The 23299-nt window shown below is 43.1% G+C and overlaps 1 protein-coding gene across 1 annotated transcript in view; it reads left to right on the forward strand.

The window, feature by feature from the left end:
- Positions 1 to 391: 391 nt before the first annotated feature.
- LOC129111797 (collagen alpha-1(VIII) chain-like) overlaps positions 392 to 23299 on the forward strand; it is a 24712-nt gene continuing 1804 nt past the window's right edge. The window contains 6 exon segments of the mRNA XM_054623905.1: positions 392 to 464; positions 12220 to 12363; positions 20247 to 20396; positions 21497 to 21786; positions 22113 to 23144; positions 23147 to 23299. The exon segment at positions 23147 to 23299 is cut by the window's right edge and continues 1804 nt beyond it. Of these exon segments, the coding sequence (XP_054479880.1) occupies positions 21501 to 21786; positions 22113 to 23144; positions 23147 to 23299 (1471 nt within the window). The 5' untranslated portion in view covers positions 392 to 464; positions 12220 to 12363; positions 20247 to 20396; positions 21497 to 21500.

A 23299-nucleotide genomic window follows, 5' to 3' on the forward strand; every position in this document is an offset into this window, starting at 1 on the left:
TTTCCCATAGAATGATAAACCAAATATATTTGGCAAAAACTAAACAAACAAAATTGTTAAATAAAGAAACAAGAGGCCATATGTATGTTCCAACATAACTTTTTCAAATGCACATGTTGCTTGTTTTCCCCTTCTATTTCTACAGAAAACATTGACATTTCTTTTTGTTCTTGCTAGTTCTTGCTTGTCCTGAGGTAAAAAAAAAAAGTATTTATGGGTCCATTTTTTGATTTATTATTTTGATGAAATAGAGGGCTTACATCTGTTAAAACACTAATGTCAAGTTCAGAGAGCAGCAGAATGTCTTTGTTGTGACAGTTATTTATTTTCAGACGTCCTAAACCATCTGTCCTCCCCTGTTTCACTTATCTGTTTAGTTTGGACCCCGAGACAAGACGGTCCCCCGGTCCCCCGCCAAGGAAAACCCTGTCAATGAATATGAGTGAGAGCCGAGACCAGAGGAGGTGAGTCCTGTGACACATGTATGTCTAACAAGGCAGGAATACGTTTGTGCTCACTGAACGCATCCAAATGTCAGAGTGGGAATCCTGCAGCTCAATTCTTGAGAGTGCACTTCATGAGATGTTTAATGTGGTTTTGAAAGAGCTTTGCTTTAGTCGTTAGATTGACGTGTTTGAACCGCATCGTCTCTTAATAATGTGGAGGAACATTAGTGAGAGTCTTTTGTTTCGCTCCACTGATTATAATCCACCAGGAAAGGAGAAGACAGGAAGGAAGGAAGTCTTGTAGGTGTTCAGAGAGCAAAATGAAAAATACCATTCAGTAGACTAAACATTGGGACAATGCCTGCTGATGCACAGGAATGCAATGTGTGGATAGTGAACATGAAGAAAAGAAAGCTCTCTTTCTCTTTCAGGGGAAGTTCCCCACAGAAAGCAACTTACTGCATTATCACGTTAAAGGAACCATTAACCACAATGTGCAGTCATGAGATAAAAATGTGCATATTCCATTGAAACCGCTTTTGTATTATGAAACAATGTTGATGATGATTTGCGTGGGTTAGATGAGAAGCTTGATATCTTTTTACGCATATTCAAGAGTGAATTTGTCCTTCTGTGCAAGATGATGTCTGTGAATCCGTCACTTTATTAGTCGGAGACGTCTGCACTTAAATGCCAACTCTTCTGGTGGTCTGAACAAGGCTCGCACTGTACCCCGACTGACATTCAGATATCCTCAATAGGCCAGCTCTTTTAGAACAGCTCTATGAAAAAAGCTATAAATACCAGTAGCCCAAAAAAGGAGGTAAACCGCCTCTCCACACACACACACACACACACACACACACACACACACACACACACACACACACACACACACATACACACACACACACACACACCTGTAGTCAATTAGTCCCTCTGCCTGCTGTATCTCATGTAACAGACTCAAATGCACTTCCATCAGCTGAGCTTGAATTCTCACACGCACTGTTACTCTCACTGTGTGTTTTCATACATTTTTAACGACTTGTATTACTTATTATAGTCGGTTATTAGTTTCAGATGTAATTTATAAGCTAAAGAACCCAGCAAGAGGGAGGATAAAGACTCTTATCAGGTCAGTTTTGGAATGAATTTTAAGGGAATATCATAAAAATATGTGCGTCCAACTTTTACAAAAGCACAGAAAGTAGCCGCTGATAACTGTGGTGTTTTGTTTTTAACCCTTACTGTGTTTCTTTGAGTTGAAGTCCTGTTTTGCGACCCTTTTGGATTTAGCGTCTGTGAACTTTGACAAACCTCCGACATTAGTTCTCAGCAGCGACTCTCGTTCTCAGTCAACACAGTCTGTGTGTAATCTCTCTGCCTGCGACTCCGTGGAGCCAATAAAAACTTGTTCTTCTGGCAAATGAAGAGAGAGAGCGCGCTCAGTGCATCGAAGCTGGACAAATAGGGTCCAGAGCCGAGCAGCCGAGGGGCTGCAGACCCACTGCGAAGACCAACAGTAGTCTTCTGGCTTTTCTTTTTTTCTGGGTCTGGCCACGTTCTTATTATTGTTCCGTCTCTGTTTTGACTCGGTCTTTCTACAGTCCTCTGTTCCTGGTCTTTGAGACACTCTGAGTCCTATTGACATCATACGATGTGAGGCAGGTCTGACATCAATACATGAACACTGAGGCATTGAGTTCAGAGACCTAATGGAGTTGATGAAGTCTCCCACAGAGGCCGATTTGAGCGGTTTCTACGTCTGGTATTCACTTTGCTGGATAATGAAGAACAGTTAAATGTCAGTGTAACCTTTGGGATATTCTATTTAATGCCCCTTAATTATTAGTATTGCCTTGGTTGGTGACAGTCGCCTGTTACTGATGTAAATCTCCTTGTAAAGATTACAGCATAGATTTAAATATTTAAAATTTTCAAAATAGCACTGCTATATAATTTGTGGTAGTAATAATGACTTCTCGGGAGCAAACGAGGAAGTAGTGTGAAGTTGTTTTGGAGTTTAAAGTTGGACAAAACATCAGACTTGTTTCCCGTTTCCTTCTTTTAACCATGAGAACAATCGGAACCTAAGCTTATTACGTTTTTCAACACATCCGTGCTCTTTGCCGTTACGTTTTTGGTGCATAAACCTAAGCAAATCTTAACTGCAGCAGTTTAAGATCAGACCATACTTTTATTTTTGTGCCAGTGATTAATTTTGGAGAAATGATAGTGGCATATTTTAAGGTTTTATTTATCGGACTTGGTACCAGCGTTTTAGCTACAGAGAGAAAATCTTACTTACCTTTATAAGCGATGAAATCAGGACAATGAAATATGTTTTTAATGGCCATATAATAAGGAGACTTTATGTTGTAATCTGATATTTCAACATGCATTTTTCAGGACTTAAAGAAGCATTTATCGCTTCCAGGCCCTGAAGATGTATCAAAATCAAATAAACTAGTTTGCAGTCGTAAAAACACAAGCTATGTTTGTGATTATACAAACTGCTGTCAGTGGTAATTAGATGCAGAAACAACTGCGGAAATTACAGCATGTTATGGGCTGAATTAAAGAGCCATTTTTAAGGTTGTAATACATAAGCTAAGCAGAATAATTCCACTTAAGACACGTCCCCGTGCTCGTTACTATTAGGCTTCTTATTTGGAGGCCATCACACATGCACAGTCAGGCGTCGGTGTCTTAGCCTTTGAGTTTACTCTGCTCCTCAGAGGAATGCTGGGAATTGTTTGCCCTGTCTGCTTCAACTTCTGCTGCTTCTAGCCAGCTTAGTTTTGCTGTTTCTGGATGCACACACACACACACACACACACACACAAACTCCTTTATTTTGCCAGTTAAGATATGCATCAGTGTTTTATGTTGCACCCTGTAAAGAGCACAGTGGCTTTGGTGTTATGGCTACAGCCTGTTTGTCTTAATGGTGTCTGAGAGGCTTTGGATGGAAGTAGAACTGGATCGTGTGTGTCTCCGTATCACGTCTGAGTGTGTTCATTTGAACCCAGTAATAGACAGAATCTGGGATCAACATTCGGTTTCTCATGCTGGCTAATGCAGCGCTGTGGTCTGGTTGGCGAGGCGTAAAAGTGAGCCTGTTTTTGAAGATATTAATGCAAATATTTTGCCAAGTGCAGAAATAAAACAGGGCTTTTTGTTGCTTCATCTGACACACAAGCAGGAAGGAATTCAGCTTTTTTAGTTTTTTTTCACATGCGCTAAAAAGCGTTTCTGTTAAACATCACGCTCCAAAACTTCTCAAATGTTCCCGAGAACACGTGACAAGAGTCTCTAATGATACTTTCACAACTGAAATACCTGTGGTTTGGTGCTGATCATAGATCAAAGTGTGCAATGTGCGCTGCAAATTACCCGTGAAGGAGGTGGCTGTAAATCCTCACCCACCCACTACAGCATGACCTATAGAATAGGTGGAAGAAAAGGAATCCATCATTTATGTGAAAATGATCCCTTAATTAGTCTGGACAGCTCTGACAGCCATGTTTCATGGAAAACGGACACAGTTCCGGCTCTTTGTCTGGATTTTTGAGGCTATTATATTTCATACCTTTACAGCCGCCGTTCCTGAGTGCAGAATATGAGCTTGTTCAAGCTAGAAAATAAAAGGAAGTGCGCACACACCCGAGCATTTGAACAGAAAAGCAATAATTGGTCCAGCTTGTACTGGAAGTTTGACGATGTGTCGAAGTTTGGCTACAAATAAAACTAGTACGACCCAAAGAAAGATAAAGTATTGGTTTGTCTTCTTATTCAGCAGGCTTTTATACGACTGGATCGTGTCTCAAAACACTTTACAAACTAACTCCATGTGACAGCATCGCATGTGTTTTCTTCAGCTCTAAAAGCAAATCCACTGTTTGTATGAAATATTTCAGTCCCATATTTAGCTGTTTTAAATGTAAGTGTGACCAAGCATTTACTCTGACATGAGTGGTTTTGGCGACGCCAATAGATCCCTATCGACGAATACATTATCTTTATTAGTTTATCGAAAAAAGATGTGCATCGAGCCCCATTACAGAGTACACTCAAGTCAAAGTACAGCTTGTTGTGCTGTAAAGTCCTCTAGTAGAAGCAGAAGTAGAAACGGGGCCAGAATAGCTAACAAAAGTTTTTCTAATTCTTTGTGGAAAGTTGCACATTTACTCAGAATGTATGATTTAATGAGGCAAAGCCTTTAGACTAATATGTTGGTAACATATTATGAGTCTTATTTTGAGCCATATTAAGTTTATTAGAGTGTGGGAATGAACAGCTCTTGGCACTTGTATGGAGTTTAAGGCAAACATTTATTCGATCCCCTGGACATGACTTCTTGTTGCAGCCCGATTCTTGAGTCCACACTGCTCTGCTCCGCTACCACTCCCAAAGGAGCTGCTGTTAAACTCATGTTTGTCTTCTGTTTCATGCCGTCCCGATCCTTTTTTATAATTGATTGGAAAATAAATACTAGTATGCTGGCGAAAGAATCACACCTTTGTGTTTAATACTCAATACTGTCTGGTTTAAAATCCCCTCGCTCTATATGACACATTTATAAGATTAGTATACCCGACATATTAACCTGAGTTATCATATACAATAAATACACTATTTAACTAGCCTGCAGAGTTTTGCATGCCTGCATTATGATAAATTGCATAGTCATTTTCTCCAGGGTCTACATACGTTTTATATCAGCCTCATATCACGCTTGCATAAACGCTCAGTGACAATCGGTTAACGTTGTGAAACCATTGGTGAAAACTACATGGTTTAAAGTTTGAAAAAAGATCTTGGTTTGTGTTGAAATAGTTATTTTAGGTCTGACAAGAATAGTGGGCTCCTAGGTGAAAGTCCTGTGTTTGTATTACCTTTCCCATACGCACTTAGTGGACTTTTCTTGCTTGTTATACTCGTTATTTAACCAGTTAACTTTCAATAACAGCTGCTCGTTTGTGCAACGTCTCTTACTCTGACCGAATTGAAAAACATTGACATTCTATGCGTCCGTGGTTTGCAGAAATGTACAATGCCAACATTTTTTTCCTGGCGACTGAGCTGCACAAATTCGTGAATGTGTATATCCAGCGTGACATTTACTGCATAACCCTCACATCTAATGGACAAGTGTAAATGATCAAAGAAGAAGTTGGAAAAAATGCTGCAACAAGCTTCACTCAAACATTTTCCCCAAACCCAGTGAGCCCAGACTTTGGCCAGACTACACCACATGAACAGACAATGACTCAGCAGCTTTTCAAGCTGTGAGCAAGCTTCTTTTATTTTGGAGCCACCTAAAATTGATTAATTTACTTCCCACCATCAAACACCGGGGGTTTCCAGTCCACACAGATATTTGGCTCCCGCTCCAAGGGCAGCAGAGGAATGAAATGCGAACCGAAGCGTTTGGCTCGAAACTTACATCCAAATAAATAAAACATAAAGAGGGAGGCTCTCCTAAAGCTGCGGTATTCTCTCGTATACATGCAGTAATCTCGACGGACAGAGATTACATTCGTGTCCAAGGCCGGTGAAGAGCGCTCCGAGTCAAATGACAACACAGTTCACATAATGTGGATAAAAGTGGGGAAAGTATTATAATTCTGTGCACATGTTGTGGAAAAGATAACACCCACAGTTTTATCTTCAGAATAGATGTTCTTAGAGACCACGAATAAGTCATAAATTATTGCTATTCTGGAAAAAATACGCTGCTAAAAGTATTCTGCGATTATATTAATTTTATACAGTTACAGTAAATGTTGCATTTTAAATTCCCTGTAATGCTATACAATAAGAATACTTAAAATGTTGTTTACAATGTTTAGTCTTGAAGTGTAAGTACTTGCTTTTCTTTAAATAGGACTGGTACCTTTAATCTAATTTCAGTATAGTCCAGTCAAATTTATTCATAAAGACGTTCTGGCAGGCAGGTGTGTGTGTGTGTGTGTGTGTGTGTGTGTGTGTGTGTGTGTGTGTGTGTGTGTGTGTGTGTGTGTGTGTGTGTGTGTGTGTGTGTGTGTGTGTGTGTGTGTGTGTGTGTGTGTGTGTGTGTGTGTGTGTGTGGATATATGAGCATCATGCCGCAGCCAGGCACTCTTTAGGAGCTGGGGACTGACGGACTGCAAAGAAGTAGAAAAAGTAAACATTTGTGGATCATATTCGCCATTTTTCATAAAGTAATTACCTTAATCTTTTTGCAGGTAACTCTGCCAAGAAACACATGGACACACAGCCGTAAAACTTTGCACAATAGCTCTATTGATGGAGACTTTTTAGAAGCGTGAATGTACCTCGGGGGTGCTTTCTCTTTATAAAGTCTTTGTAGGCATTATGGGAAGTGTAGGAGGCTGGATAGCCATAGCTTGGTCCTTGCTAGGGACTAAAAGTCAAGATATCTCAGCCTCTGCAGCCTCAACTTTCATTGTTTCTCAAATCTGTCTTTGGCGAACGTTATGGAAGTGTATTAATACATTGCTTTAAATAAAAAAACATATCCAAAAACGTTAAAATCTGGACTTTCTCAGCCAGGAGACCGCCGTTTGTGTCCCGTATTAAACCAGAAGTCAACGTTGACTTATTTGTCAGGTAACTTCCATGATTAAAAAACTTAACTTCTATAGTTATATTCACCAGGACCACGAGTGATGTTTTTCTAAGATAATTAAGATACGAGTATGTATGAGGATACCTTACAGTGTCGTGTAACAGTAAAATCACAGTGCATTTCTCCCAGAACCGAAGGTAATTTAACCATTAAGTTCAGCCAGTTAATTGGCGTAGAATGATTAATTATTCCTGGTCTGCTGAAACCTAGACGATGGCATCATACTCGGGAAAACATCCACACTGGGATCAACACGCATTCCGCACATGTTTCCGGCGCAGATGGTGGAGGTGATTTTGCCTCGGTACAACTCGCCGTTTCTGCTTTCACATCAGACTCAATGACGTCAGGAAACGTTGGTGCAGGCGGTTTGCGTCTAATGATCCTTTTCCTGTGATCACGTGGAACTGGCGTGCTCCGGTTTGCTCTGTAATTGACCCGACTTCACCGAAAGGAAAACACACGGTGACAAAATGTATAAACAGTATTCTGTTGCCTTTCCAGCCTTAAGTGGCACCACCACTGTTATGTATTATGTTTCCACAAGCTGTATTTTACTATTTTACATGAAAATAGCTAATTTAGTTCAAGATAGGCATCTAAGATTCTGCTAAAAAATAAAGTGCTCTGTGGAGCTGGAACGAGGTAGTTTGACTTTTTTTCTGTCTGTTGTTTTGGATCTTAACATTAAGGTGGTGCAGCGAGTTCTCCAAACCTCTCTCCTCTTTTGAGTGCCGCGTTACTGTGCCAGCTGAGTAATACATTTTGATATTACAAGCACATGTGTAGCTTGGTTACTCTTCATCAAAAACAGATTTCTGGTGATTTAATTAAATGTGTGCTCTTGGAAATGTTCTCAGAGCAGTGAGACAGACAGCTGTGACACTGTCTCTGAACTCTGTTTTTTGGATCGGTGAAGATGGTCCGGTAACTTGAAGCACACAGTTAGGCGATTCTTAGTTTTGCTGTTGGACTACTTGGCTGCAAGTTCGACGATTGCACAAAAAATAGGGCTTTGCTTTGGCAAGAATCTGGAGAAATGATTGCAATCATGATGCAGGGGCAAAAAGTTTCATATCTGAGTAAAGGTTTCATTCCTGTACAACATTGAGGTAATCGGAGAAGTTACATGTTTGTAGCTAAATACAACATATTAAGCTGTATCGTGAATTCACTTGACAACAATAAGACACAGTCAAGGGCTCAAAGGAAAAGTGAGAGGGTTAATGATATTCTTCAATATAGTTTAAAGACAATCTGTCGACTCCAGAACCTTTTGTATCCGGCTGCCAAACTCTCAAACCATCCACCAAAGATGGAGAGGAACATCGGAGTTGCAGCGCCCGATTTAAAGCAGGCTCTGAGTCGACGGGATTAACAGCCAGACAGAAAAATACTGAGGTGGTCTTGAGAGAGAGAGAGAGAGAGAGAGAGAGAGTCGTCACCACATTAAGTAACTAGTTCCAGCAGGAATCGGTGGAAGCACTGCAGACAGTGTTGACTGATATATAACCTTTACTCTGTTCACCGTATGTATGTTGTGACTGGAAACATACATACAGTTCTGCCTCATCGCGCTGAGACCATTACTCTTGTTGCCCCACAGCTGTAACGCGTGTTTAGTTTGCGTCGTTTCATGTAATGACATCACGTCGCTGCAGTCGGGCCCCGCATCTGTAAAGTGTTTTTGAGCCATAATCTTAAGAAGGGCACTACACGAAGGACGAAAAACAGAACCAGAATATAAGCCAGAGCTCTGTTAGCCTTTTACAAATTACTGCATGTACACGCATCAAGCCTGGGAGACTTTTTTTTTTATCGCTAGTAATAGTGTAACAGTAAATCCAGAGAGAGCTCGCAAATCTCTCCACGAGGCTTTATATTTAATATCAGTCGAGGTCCTGGACGATGGACGAGGACTCTTTGGCGATGGCTGCACATTCTTCCATTGTTTTGGATTCGAACTGATTTTGACTCTTTTATCTCGTATTTCATCAAATCTTCACCAAACTTGATGCATGGCATTTTTAGATAACCCCGAATTTTTCTTGTCTTTGGATATGACTTACCGTTTGTAACTTGGTAGCCAGTCTGTTGAAGGCGTGTCCTGCTGCACTTAAAAGGCCACGCAATGCTAAATTTGATTGCAAACAAATGTTGGAATCTCGTACATAGTGTAACATCACATACAATTCTACATGCAGGATGCAATACGGTAACAGTGAAACGTTATATTTGTACAATTCTTTATGCCGTTTCTGCAGAACCGCTCTTCCTGTCTACCTCACGCTTGGTGAGTGTTTTGCTGGGGACCTCTTGGAGTGCTTTGTCGAATTCGGTACAAATGGAAACAAGACGTGTTCAATATTAATAAACGTTGAATAAGTTGGCAAACGACGCTATGCGTTGCAGCTGGAGCAGAGCGTCGGGTCTCTGCGGACTTGAGCGTGGCTTTACAGACTGTAAAGCCTGACTGCAGTTTACTTTTGCTGCTGGATGCTGGATACACTAACGTTACAACCAAACTTTTCTTCACTTCCCTGCAGTGCGTCTGGGAGGGAAGCCGTCGGCCTGCTCCGAAGGGGCATGGCACTAACAAACAATGGATTAGTAAAATGAAAGCACCAAAAGCCCCAACTTTTGGCCATTAGTAAAACCCCATCGTCAGACCGGATTAGGATTTGAGGATTGTTAACTTCCCCAAATCATATTTAGAGCAGGAAAGAGCTGCTGGCATTAGCCTAAACACTGTCAGCATCCAATGAAATGCTGCTTGGCCCTTGAAGTAACGCTGGGTTGCTAGTTACCATAAAGCAGCTAAATTAAGCAACAAAACAAAGGTAACATTGTCTTTATTTGCAAGACTAAAAAGAGGCCCTTGCAGAAACTCGAACTAGTTGACTCACTAAAATGCAAAAAGAGAAAAACCATCTTCTTCAATTTTATTTTGCCAAGTCAGTGGTCACATTTTACAGAACCCGACTGATGTGAGGATTGTAATGGCCCTGCTTGTAAAATAGGTCACTGGCTCCGGTCTGAATTCTCACACTTTTCCAGTTCATAATGAAACGCGGATCCTATTTTCCCTTCCTCGCTCCTAAATGCTCAATTATTTCCTTTCTCTACAAAATAACCAAGAGGTGCACTGGAGGAAGTGGAAGGTCTGCATTTTTCTGAGTAGTTAGGTGACTTTATGAGATGTTCTACCAGACGGTGCCCATCGACAGCCAAAACCCACAGCTGTGGGTCTGCTAAATTGAAAAGAGTCAGGCGATCTGAGTGGTACTCAAATATGTGGTGACAGAGCTGGGGCCAGGGTAAACTGTCGAATTTTCTTCCCTTCTGATGCGTCGGGCTGTTGTTTTTCTTTCTCTATCATAAATAAGCTTAATTATGTTCCCTTTAAAATAAACTTACCATTAAATACAGAAACTCCAAATAATAGCGGAGGTTTAAAGTTTGGGCTGTTTGGACAGCTTTACTTCAAAATATAGTGTAATGATCCAAGCTTCAGGAATCGGCATGAAAATAAAAAACTTCTAGAGAGGTGATCTCGGATAAAGTACACGTACAATGCCCCCGAATATGTTCCAGTTACCCTCGAAGGATCTTGTTAACGAGAGGTGCCAGGAAAAGGAATAAAGAGAGCGCCCACAGAGATTCTTTTTTTCCAATGTCCACTTCACTTCACTTCAGTGTTTTGTTGGTTTTGGAGCATTTACTCATTTCTAGTTTTTGCTTCATTTTGCTAGCTGCTGCAACATTTGGAAAAAGTTTGTGAGATGCTGATGGATAGAGCCATTTCTTCAGAGACCAAAGCATGAGAAAATAATGTAAATATCCCACTTTCGACATAAACATCTCTAAGGAATCTGGACACGCATGAAACACAAGCTATTGTAACAAAGCATCCACCTGTTGGCATCACTGCCACTCCAAAGATGAAAGAAAGTTGATTGAGGAACAGGAAAGGGAGTAATAAGAGTCATTGCCAGGGTTTTCTGAGCTCTGCACATAGCTGAGGCAACTTGGCCTTGAGATCTAAGTCGAAGGTTAATAACTACATGAACAGGAAGTCTGCATGCAGACAGGTATGAGGTCAGTATTTCCACACAGCTGACGCTTGTTGTTCTGTTGGGAAAACGGTTTGCTGCTCTGGACTTTGTAAAATGAAACGTGATTGATGGAAGGACAATAAAAATGACGAATAGGTTCATCTGTTAGACTTTAAAAGCAGTAAATTCTGTAGGCGACCGTTAGGTTTGCACAAATAAGTGTCTTTTTCTCTCAACGTTAACTGACCGGTGAGCGAAGTCGAGATTATTTGCATTGCAAATTACTTTAACAAGCTCGAATTAGCACGGCGACTTTCAGCACAAAGAAGCTGACAGTAGAATTAGTCAGGGGGGGGCGATACCAAGATGTTTTCTTTGCAAGCAGCTCCTGCACGGGGAGAACATGTTAAAGAACTGAAACGGCAACACAAACAAAAACACAAAGAATAATTCCTCAAATGCGAACCAGCTGTTCACAGTGCGGTTGTCCTCCCCTCTGCCTCGGCTTGTTGCGTCAATACAGCGAGGACATTTTACACCCAAAGCTTCATATATGTGCAAACCAAATCCTCTAACTATTGGATAGATTTCCATGAAATTGTTTACAGATGCTCAAATGGATAAATCCTAATGACTTTGGTGATCCTCTGAATGTAATTAATAGCCCTTTTAAGTGTAACATTTATACATGCTGAGAAAAGTCCTGAGGAAAACACAATAACTAGCTCCAGAACAGCTACTAAATAGACCTTTTGGTTATATAGTTGTATTAACTACTGTGTGTGTGTACTGTGGTAGCCTCAAAAACCTCTCTCCTCAGCTAGATCTTGACCTCAGCCAGCTTTGGCACACCAAAGTGAGACCCTGCCCCTAAATCTTTTCTGCACGCAAAGAATGCAGCGAGAGGTCCAAGTCAAACGAGAATCTTCCTCCTTGTGATACATACTCGTTCAGCTGATTGGGCCTTGGGTTTGTTCCTGTCTCTAATAACATCTAATGCTGAAAACACGCAGTTCCAGTAGTGGTTTTCTCTCTCACACAGATCCTCTTTTCTGTTTTCCTCCCTCCTTCTCATGCACAGATCCAGAGCTTCTCCTCTCTCAGCTCGTGCAGCTCCGCCCACCTGCAGATAAAAGCCAAACCCTCGCCAGAGCTGCTGTTCAGCGTTTGTCCCAAACTCCTCAAAGCTTTCTGATACTTCCACCCTGCGGCAGCACACACAAAGGTGAGTGATGCGTCACCTCTGGCACAGCAGGATTTGATGATGTTATAGTTGGCAGGGCCCCCATGTTTAGGTTTTTTGGTGCGGCAGCAACATCCAGTGAGCATTCATTAGCTCACGGCTTGATTTTTGGGAATTTGTTTTTCTTGCGTGGTTATCCGATTGCAATGACTCGACTGGATCGTCGAACCCATTGCTCTTGGAAAAGGACAAATCACGTCTTGTTTGAATTTTTTGAACAATACACGAGTAACCTTTGGGATTGCGTGAGGAAAAAACATTAGAGAGCTGGAAAGGCAGAGCAAAAAAACATTTCATAAGACATCCTGCTTCACAAAGCTCACTGCTGTGAAGCCTCTGCTGACAGAAGTCTCTGCAGATAAGGTCTGAGTTTTCCAAATGCAAAGAACATCCAAAAGATACACCTGGGAAGAATAACTCAGGCTTAAGCTTGTTAAAATAAATGCACGGTGCAGCATCTTGACAGGATTTAGCACCAGTTAATGGAATGTCTTGACATTTTGGAAATTTCAGTTGCGCAGCTTTCAACACAGAGGGAAAGGTGGAGGCACTTTTTGATCCAATGTTTGAGGGAGAAAAGGATTCATGTTGGGGTTATTGTAGTTTTAACTATCCCACATAAATGAAAGAAAACAGGATTAAAGTCAGTTTTAGAAAGAGGCCTTTTGGCAGAAAATTGGCTCTGAGATACGAGTCCGGGATGGAAAGTTTGCAGTTCAGGAAATCTTTCTTTCTGCCTAAAGCAGGCGTTTGTTTTTATTCCCATTCGTGTCCCCTGCTGAAAATGAATTCAATAGAATGGCTTTAATAACACGCTTGTTCAAAATGACAAACTTCTGCCCATGATGACCCATGTTCACCCCACTGACCAGATCTCCAGAGCAGCCAGATGTTTTGCCTCTCTATCCCCCTCATAACATCACAGAACATCTGAGTGTGCACCTGCCAGGAAACAGTTGGGAATCCCTGTTTCACACTCGATGTGGATTTATCACGTTGTTGAACATGTCCAAGCGGGCGGAAATGCGTCTGTAACTTGCTGCTGTAACTTGCGACGTGCAACAGTAGCTTGCAAGAGCATCTGTTTTGGTGCGAGGAGAAGAAGTGGAAATGGCCTTCACAGGCCTGTCTGATTAGGGGAGGTGATAAGTGTCTCAATAAAAGTTTCGATTTACCACAAAGGTCAGTTTTTATGGAACCGAGAGAAACGTCGTTTCAGCTCAACTTTCAGCTCTTTATTGCCATTTAAGGTTATCGTGCTTTTCCCCTCTCAGAGAGAACACTCTTAATTAGGGGAAAATGTGGGTAAGCTGACATAGTTGAGGTCAAACAAGTTGCACAATTAAGTCGGCGATTACCGTAAGTGTAATCCCCGGTGCTCTGGAAGGGCTGTTGGCATCAGCGAAACGTGGTAGCAGGCAGCACCGTGGAAACGCACAAAACCCCGATCTGCAAATTTGAGGAGGTCACGAACGCTCTAATCGAGAAAATCTAAAGCTTTGCGATTTAGGCCAGTACATTTGGTGTTTGTCTGATTGTTCAGGAAGAGGTAATCACAACCGAACCAACCACGATGCATGCATGCATTTTTTGGGGTGTTTGCTTTGTTTTTCTCCACGTTAGAAAGAGGAAAACAAACCATAGTTCATGTTAGGAGTCTTCAGGTTATGATCTGGGTTTACAGAATTTGATATTGCACATTTACATTTTACGAATCTCAGCTCAATCCCCAAATTATAAGTGTGTCAGTGGGTGGGTGTGGGCGTGTGCTTGTGTGTCCACGGGCCTTTGGTCACGTGGATCTTCCCCTGTGAACTCGGAGAGGCTTCGCAACTCCGAAATGTTTCTTCAAAACCATCAGCTTGTTGGAATTTAAACTTTATGAAACAGCATATTGTTATTGTAAACCCCTCACTCCAAGGCAAAGATAAGAAATTAGTGCAACAGCAGGGCGTCACTCCAAAAAGTTTTATTTTAAAGCTTAATCTTTTGTGTAGATTAAGAAAAAAAGATATAACATGTTAATGGGTGAGTTTTCGAGGTGCTGGTAGGTGGATCTTGTGACATTTGGACAGAGCCAGGCTAGTTGTTTCCCCTTGTTTCCAGTCTTTACGCTAAGCTAAGCTAACTGTCTTCTGAAAGTTTCTTCATATTTAGTGTACAGATATATATTTTTCACTCTGTTAATGTCTCTCGACGTTGTTTTCCCGCTCGGTCTGGCACCGGACTCCCTCACAGTTCTCACCTACTGAACAGGAAGTGTTTATGTGGCTCAGAGGGAATGTGTCTCTTGATCCTGCAGCTGCAGCCTCAGTGACTTGAGGCCATGTGTCCAAACATTCTGCTGCTACCGTGCAGAGCACTGCAGCCTGAGAAACGTCTCGAATACAACATATAAATCACTGCAATTTTCATTATTAATCATACACGTGTTCCTGAAAGAGGTGTGTCTCTTACATTATATCGATCCATGTGGTATGGTCCGCTCTGGAATAACAGCTTTAAATTTTGCAGATTTACTGCAAAGTATCTCTTATCTAAACTCCTAAGTAGACAGAGTCGTAGCTCTTATTATCCCTCGTAAATACTCCACTGCAAAAACATCTGGACAGTAGGAAAAGGGAGGATCGTATTTTTTCTCTGAGTGGCATATTTTATAGTGTGACTGTATAACACATTAAGCTTCCCGGGACCGTGGTCATATTCCATTACTGTCACCGATCAGACAATGCATGCATGTTGTAGCAAAAAGTTAATGATCCCCGGCCATTTTACGATCTCAATAAATGTATACATGTGTAAGGATGCAGACAAAAAGCCCAATGACTGATCGCTTGGAGAAGTCTGCATTACGGAGAGTTACGGTTGGAAAATGCCCTGGGATAACCATCATCAAAGTGAGACGTCTAGCAACATATAACCTAGTCCCTTTTTAATAGTACAGTTCTCTCACCCATCACAGTTCAACGATTACTACTCCTCTGGAAGGTCTCACTTGCCCAGTTGTTCTATGTGTTTGATGTTTGATGTGTGTTTGAATTGCCAAAGCATTCATTTTTGTTGTCAATTTGTGGAGGAGCTTCTTTGGCATTTTAGCGTCTTTATTAGAGTGAGCAGCGGCGGCACAGAAGCAATACCAGCAAAATGTACTCGGTAATCCGAGGGGTTGTGAGACGATTAATGCAATTTGAAAGAAGAAAAAAAACTACGTACAAAAAATTGTATTCATTATTTGGACTTTTCTGTAGTATTTGCTTTTTTGTAGAAGTCCCACTTTTATTTTGGGAACAACTGGTTTAATCCTAATTAAACTTAATAAGTTTACCACATGTTGTTTTTAATGTAAGTTCTTTATCTTAACGCAACTAGTAAGATATCGGATCGCCGTCGCGGACTAAATATTACACTCGAATGTAGAAGGTAGAGGTAGAAAATAGCATAAAATGGAGAAAATGAAGCATAAGTACTAATTTGTACGTATGTTTAGCATTAGAGTGAATCTATGTGGTTCTTTTCCACCACCGTGCATTGGAGAGAAACGAAAGACTGCATGCGGCCTCTCGCGCAGTATGGGCTGTTCTTTTCCGATTTACACAGTACATAAAATATATTTACGCAGCTGCAAACTGCAGAGTTCCCCACCGGAGTCTGTGGTCTAAGCATGGCACAGGCGATCAGATCTGATTATTGGCCAAACGTTGTTATTGCCTATAAAAATAATCAGTCACTAGCGAAGTGTCCCTCTGAGAGCCAGTGGAAATATGAGCAAGAGCGAGAAAACCACGTCAAGTTCAGGCGAAAACTGAGATGAAGTTTGGAAAAGTCTTGCAAGTGTTTCCTTCCTGCCGTGGAAGATAGTGGAACAAGTCCTATAAAATAAGCTCTATTCAGAGTAAATATTCAGGTTCGGAAATGCATTCGTTCCATCCGTGTTTCCCAATACTTTTTTCTCTGCGAACGTATAAACAACTTCTGTAAAAGTATGTAAAAACTTGATGTGAATCCTAGAACTGAAGTACTGTTAAATGCCGTCCAGTGACACTAGATACTCTGTTTTGACAGAACTCAAAGCTAATAGGAAAATAATTCTCCTACAGCCCCAATTTTGTGCCTGAAATGAAAATTGCGGCCAGACTTGCGGTTCCCAGAGCTGCGGGAGAGGGAAAATCTGTCAATGAGACGGGCGAAGAGGTTGGACGCTGGGAGGGAGGTGTCGCTGCAATTATGCACATTTACGTACGTGTATGTCAAAGGTTAGGGGAGCAGTAAGCAAACACTGCGGTTGCCAGTTTGAAACTCATCCGCATGTTACTTCCCCTCGCGGTTATTTGGAGCATCGGTTTGAAATGCGCTGCCGCATTTAAAACCAGGCTTTTCAATCCAACCTAAAGGTCAGGTGACCTCTCGTCTGAGGCCGTAGACGTCTCGGAAAAGGCGTCTCGAGCCTTCGCCGGGCAAAGAAATCGAGGAAGTGTAAAGGAATGCTGTAAAAGAGCAAAGTAGGTCGAAGAGGAACTGGAGCAGAAGCAGAAAACTCGCCTCTGCCCATCGAGATAAGCCGAGCGGTTTGGGGGGAAACTATTTGAGGATTGAGGCGGGATAAATCACCTGCTCGGAGTTCAGAATATTCCCAGAATCTGACTTGCGGTTTGTGAGAATAATGCAGTGAGAGACAGACAGTTGTAGATGGAAAATGAAAGACGCTAAAATCCAAAATATAACAGATGCAAAAGTGTTGAAGTCAGACAGCAAACGCACATTGGCAGGATAAATTGTTCTTTTTTTGCCACTGGAAAACACATGAAGTCCTCCTCCCGGTCCGTGGAAAACGAGACAGACTGATACGAGTACGGATGGCTTGAAAATGTAATTCAGTTATGGAGTTTGGCGCCCTCTATTGATTTTTTTCTTTGTTTGCAGCGAGATCGATCGTTTGTCTGACACGCGCCGTCAAAATGTTCTTATTTATAAAAGTGATTAACTTACATCTACTGTAAAAGGATGCATATGCAGAAGGCCAAGTTATATTGTGTATTTTGGATACTGCCCTTCATCATTACCCTAAAAAATGCTTGTTTTGTCCGACCCTAAAGATTTTTATTTGTTGTTGTGAAATCCACAGAAAAGCAGCTAGTCTCTCCATTTTGGAAAGCTGGAACCAGGAAATTGTCATTTTCTTGTTAGAAAAATGTATCAAAATTGCAATTTATTCCTTTGTCGATGGAGTAATTTCTTGGGACTGCAGCTTGAGCGCAAGAGAATCACAGAGGAGGAGGAGTGTTTTTCTTATAAATGTTAGGTAAAAACAGCAACAACTCACACACACGCATGCATGCAAATGGTCACACACACACACACACACACACACACACACACACACACACACACACACACAGACACAGGTGCATTCCCCAGATGTTGTCTTGGCACTTTTGCTGCTTCTGTCAGCTGATCGTTGCATTCCTTTGTGTCTGTGTGTGTGTGTGTCTAAACGTTTGCGCTGATAGAATAGTTGCATGTATTTTGAATTATTTCAGAAGTTGCTGAAGGGCTTTTTAAAAAGCCACCCTCTTTTTATGAGCCCTAAATAATTAGGTGTCTTCATTTAGGGATGATGACGGTTTGTATTCAGCCGCCAGCTCTCTCATTAGAAAAGAAAGACCCTCTGCAATCATTTTAAAACACGACGGCCAGGCCCGACCACAAGCAATTAAGACTGGCACCCGTATCCGTAAGCAATGACATGCCTCCGTTCCTCATTGTTTGTTTATCGAAGGCTAGAGTCCCCCATCTGGAATCGGTCAGCGGAGGAACACGGAGGAGAAATGGAAATTTGATTATTTTTCAAAGCCAAGCTGGAGGTGATAAAAGACTCGTGGCTCATCACCAAGCGAGGCCGGCTGTGGTTGTAAGCGTTGGCAAAGGGGTTCGGAGGATCCAGCGTCCATCGTGGGATTGGCGTCAAGCGAGGGCTGAGGAGGTGTCTGAGGAGTTTTCATTAAAAGTCATGCACAGGATCATAGACCTGAAGAAATAAGCAGGAAAGTTATAAATGAATCCTGTGAGGATGTCAAGTCGAGTAGATATGGATTACACAAATTTAAATCGGAATGAAATATTGTTCTTTCAGTAAACACCGCAAAGGACCACAGCGGCTAATAATGCGCAATCGATGCATATTTAAATGCACGAACCCCAGATGTCTTGTCTAATCGTTTCCAGACGTTGAACATTGTAGTCCATGTTGGGATTTAGTTGTCAGGCTCATTGCTAGAAAGGCTTTGGATATGTACTGTAATAGTTCTGTAATGTCTGTAATAAAAAACAATGAAGAAGGTAACTAGGCAACACCATTTATCCTGTTTTTAATAGAAGCCATGTGTTTGACGTTTTCAAACGGGTGACACTGACCCGATAGACCTCGTTCACAGCAGACTTACGAGAGGTCCTGGTATTGTGCGTGCTGGCTCACTGGACTAGGACGTTGTTCGGGTTGCGATATCCCAGACTAAACTCTCCAGTTTGCCACTTCCGGTAAGACGCACTGCGTTAGAAACGTGCTGTACCGTAAAAGGTCAGACGTGGAATTTCAGCTCCACGGGGCTTTTACTCGCCCCGTCGCTACACTCTTGCTGATCGCCGAGTTACGATTGAAAGCGTATGTTGTGCTGGAAAAAATACCTGTTAAATCCTCCTCCTACTCCTCTACACAGGAGTAGCTTCTCTACTGTAGATATTTAACTAAAAGCCAGAAGTGGAAACTTTGTCTCATACCAGTGTTTAATCCTGTCCTTGACCCTTACCTTTGCGTCTCTGAGACATTAGGTCACCACCGATGAAACTTTGAAGCCGCATCCAACTACCAAAACGAGCTCCGCTCCTCGCGCGTCTCGTCCGGTAAATAGGATGTGTTTTTTGTCTGCTTCGTCTCTGTGTAAGCCTGCTAGAGGGAACATGTGTTTCAAAGATGTTTTCTTTTTTTTCAAAAGTCTCTCTGGTTTGCCGTGTGTGAAATCGTGTTCAATTTAAGATATCAATACTTGAGGATCGACCCCTGACTGGTATTATATCCGAAAAAGATGTCGGAGTGGCTCGAGCGCTGGGGTTTGAGGAAACGTGCCAAAAAAGGAATTTAGTCTGGGTGCGTGTGGCATCGAAACAATTAAATCACCAAGTGAGCTGACAAGCCGTTTGTCTGCCTGTAACTTTTTATTGGCCCATTTTCTCTTAAGTCTTTCAGCACTTTAGATTTGATCGATCGATCGATCCTGTTGCGGTGAAACGGGCCAAATGAATATGGTACTATAACTGTTTTAAAAATAGCTTTAAAAATGCACAATATAATATAAATATTATTCTGCTGCTGCGGTCATGAGGTCGATGAACAGCGAAACAGATCAGAGGTCAGTTACAGAGTAAACAGACGAGATACCAGCGTCTGCAGGATCTGTCCATGGTGCTGGATCTATACGTTGTTTTAAGCATATTTTACTTTGAGAGTCAGATGCGTGAGATGTTCAGAACACCGTGCATTTAAAATGATCATTAAGTCTTTCATACGAGGCTTCGTTATTGTATTTTTACCGTATGAACGTACATGTACACAAGCAGAGGATGTTATATAACGGGCTGCACGGCCGCAGATTTATAATTGTACAGTTCTGTTACGTTTATTTATTAATACCTCTGTCCCTACATTCCTCAAGAAAAGAGATGTGTCTCAGCATAACTGTATCAAGGCCAAAATATGTCTACCAGATGGAGACGGCAGCTCGGCGTTACAAACCTCAGTCCTCTGCGAAAGGTCACCGCCTGACATTCGTCAAACCTGACATTCGTCAAACCTGACATTCGTATTTTCACAGCAGGACTGCGGCTAACGCCTGGCTGGATCCCCGTGCACGGCCGCCGTCCCACTCATGCCTTGGAAAAGACCCAGAAAAGCGACCTGAAGTGAGGGGAAGTGGAAGAGAGAGCAGACGAAGGAAGCGACCTCGAGGAGGAAAAATCTGAGAGTAAGAGAAAATGTTTTCTGAGTATTTAAAAAAATAAAGTTTTAGATCAGTGGGAGGTTTTTTTTGTTGCTTTTTTCCAAAAATGTTTGATCTTTTTGGTACGGTTTCAGGACGTAGAAATACCGAAGGAAAACATACATTCACCCATCGCTGTTTATTTTCCCACTGTGCTCTTGGCAGCGCTTAGCCAATCTCTTTAGCGCAGACATGTTTAAAGGATTATGTTCGAAACTGACCACGTCCCCTGAGTCGCCTCTTAATTACGATATATGTTTTAGCAGCATGCGCTTTGTATGTGATTCACCTCAAGGATGTGAGACTCTGAGGCTTTTGCACAGTGCGTTTGAATAGATGTGTAAACGGGGGGAAAGAGGGACCAAAGTCAGGCAGTGGGGGGGGTTTTGTTTCTTTTTTGGTTTGACCGCAGCGGGTTTCGTAATTTCCTGACTCGGCTGCAAGATCGATGAGCACGGCCTGCCGGTCGTGCACGAAAATGAGTACATCCCACGGGTGTAAGCAGCACATTACAGACTGCAAGACTTCTTCCCAGGCTCTTATTTCTGCTCGACTGGAAAGTAAATGATTACCTCGAGTGAGAGAAGGAACGTCAATAACCAGTTAAAGATCGAGTCAGCGATTCTGTGGGGAAGATTGGCGATATTTAACCTCAACAGCGAAACAAATGCCACCACCCGAGATTTACGGTCCTTCTCGCACCCACCGTGTTTCCCCATATACATCCATTGTCCTGTGCACGAGCACATTGTAAATTTTCCATTTGCACAGAAAGGGTAGAGAGAGATATTATTTTTTCAGCGCGCGCACACACACAGAACAGACCGCGAGGAGACGTTCACTGAATCGATTAGGATCGCTGCCTCCACGTTTTAAGGGGCACTCTTACAAATTTCACACACTAAGACAATTTTATTAGTTTAGTTGTTTAATGTGTTTTATGGGTAAAACATCTACCTCAAGGCATTTTTTGATGTTATTATCTGTTAAAGTAATGTTTTTTTCTTTGAAGTATTTCAGAGTTGCAAAGATACCTATATGCATACACTGCGTTACATTTTTACCTGCTTTCTTCTCCACTGCAGAAAAATGGCAGCCGTACCCCTCCACTCTCTCTGTCTACCCCTCACAGTGCTCCAGCTGTGTTTATCACATCTGGCCCACGGCGGGGCGTATTACGGACATAAACAGCCTCCTCAACAGCACCAGCCCTTGCCACAGTACAACGATGGGTATCCTCAGCAGCAGTTTTTGGGGAACGAGATGCCACACCTGCCTTATGGCAAAGAAGGGCCGTCGCTGCCTCAGTATGGAAAAGAGCTTCCTCAGCTGCCTTTGCAAATGAGCAAAGAGAGGCCACTGATTGACAGCAAAGGTGAGGTCACCTAGTCAGCGAAAGCTTCTAGCCGTAATTTAGCTGTCGCCTAATATATGCGACTGACCGACAGAGAGAGAGAGGCTTTTAGATTTGGCTCACCCTTTACTGGGGACCAACGTATTGGCCCGAATAATGCCAGCAGATGACAACAAACTAAAAGAGGAAATTGAAAAAGAAAAAAGCAGAACCAGCCAACACCGCTATACGTTAAATGAATTAGTCAATCGATGGAGTCACGACAACGGCGTTGGTTCCGCCCGCGGTGATGATCGGCTTATTGTCAGCGACGTGTATGTCTACCAAATGTTCCCTTTTGTTTACAGGACAAACATTCCCAAGAGGGGCGAAAGGTCCACCTCCCCCTATTCCAGGTGGAGAAGGTCTCAGAGAGGGACCGCAAGGATTTCAGGGTCCTCCGGGACCAACGGGACCGCCGGGACCACAAGGCCCCCCTGGGCTACCAGGCCAGGGAATGCCAGGGCTGCCGGGAAAGTCGGGGCCTCCCGGTCCTCAAGGCTACCCGGGAATCGGAAAACCCGGCATGCCAGGATTGCCGGGAAAACCCGGAGGACCCGGGTTACCGGGACCAAAAGGCGACCTTGGTCCTTATGGTGGCGAAGGACCGACTGGACTTCCTGGGCCTCCGGGGCTCCCAGGTCCCCCCGGACTCCCGGGGTTTTCAAAACCAGGAGGTCAAGGGCTTCCCGGCCAGCTGGGTCCTCTGGGGGAGCCTGGCCAGAAAGGTCCGCCTGGGTTTCCTGGCCCTCAAGGCCCGAAGGGAGAGAAAGGATACGGTCAACCGGGTTTGCCAGGTCTGAAAGGACCTAACGGAGCACCGGGTCCATCTGGAAATGTAGGCATCCCTGGGGTTGGCAAACCTGGCTTGAATGGTCTACCTGGACAACCAGGGATAGCAGGAAAACCTGGTCCTCCTGGAGAGTCGGGGCTGATGGGGCCTCCCGGCGAAAGAGGTCAAACGGGACTACCGGGCTTGCCGGGAATTGGAAAACCGGGAAAAGAGGGTTTAAGGGGACAACAGGGATTCTCTGGAGGGAAAGGAGAATCGGGCCCTCCTGGTTTACCAGGGGGTCCGGGCTTGCCAGGTTATGGTAAACCAGGGTTTCCGGGACCTAAGGGTCACAAGGGACACGCCGGTCTCCACGGACCTCCGGGCCTGAAAGGCGATAAAGGTCACGCGGGTCTTCCGGGGGTCATCGGTTCCACCGGTCCTAGCGGTATGCCTGGCCCACCGGGACCAATAGGGCCTCCCGGTAGCCTTGGCTTCCCGGGGCAAAAGGGAGAATATGGTGTGGGGGGACCAAAAGGAAATCCAGGAATAAAGGGTGATTTAGGGCCCCGGGTCTTCCGGGGCAGCCGGGTTTGTCCGCCGGGGGCGGGCAACCGGGACTGAGAGGTTTGCAAGGGCCCGTTGGCCCTAAAGGAGAACCCGGTATGAGGGGTTCACTCGGTGCCCCCGGTGCTGCAGGATTAACTGGATTGAGAGGAGAAG

The sequence above is a fragment of the Anoplopoma fimbria genome, chromosome 22 (assembly GCF_027596085.1).
Source record: "Anoplopoma fimbria isolate UVic2021 breed Golden Eagle Sablefish chromosome 22, Afim_UVic_2022, whole genome shotgun sequence".
NCBI classification, from domain to species: Eukaryota; Metazoa; Chordata; class Actinopteri; order Perciformes; family Anoplopomatidae; genus Anoplopoma; species Anoplopoma fimbria.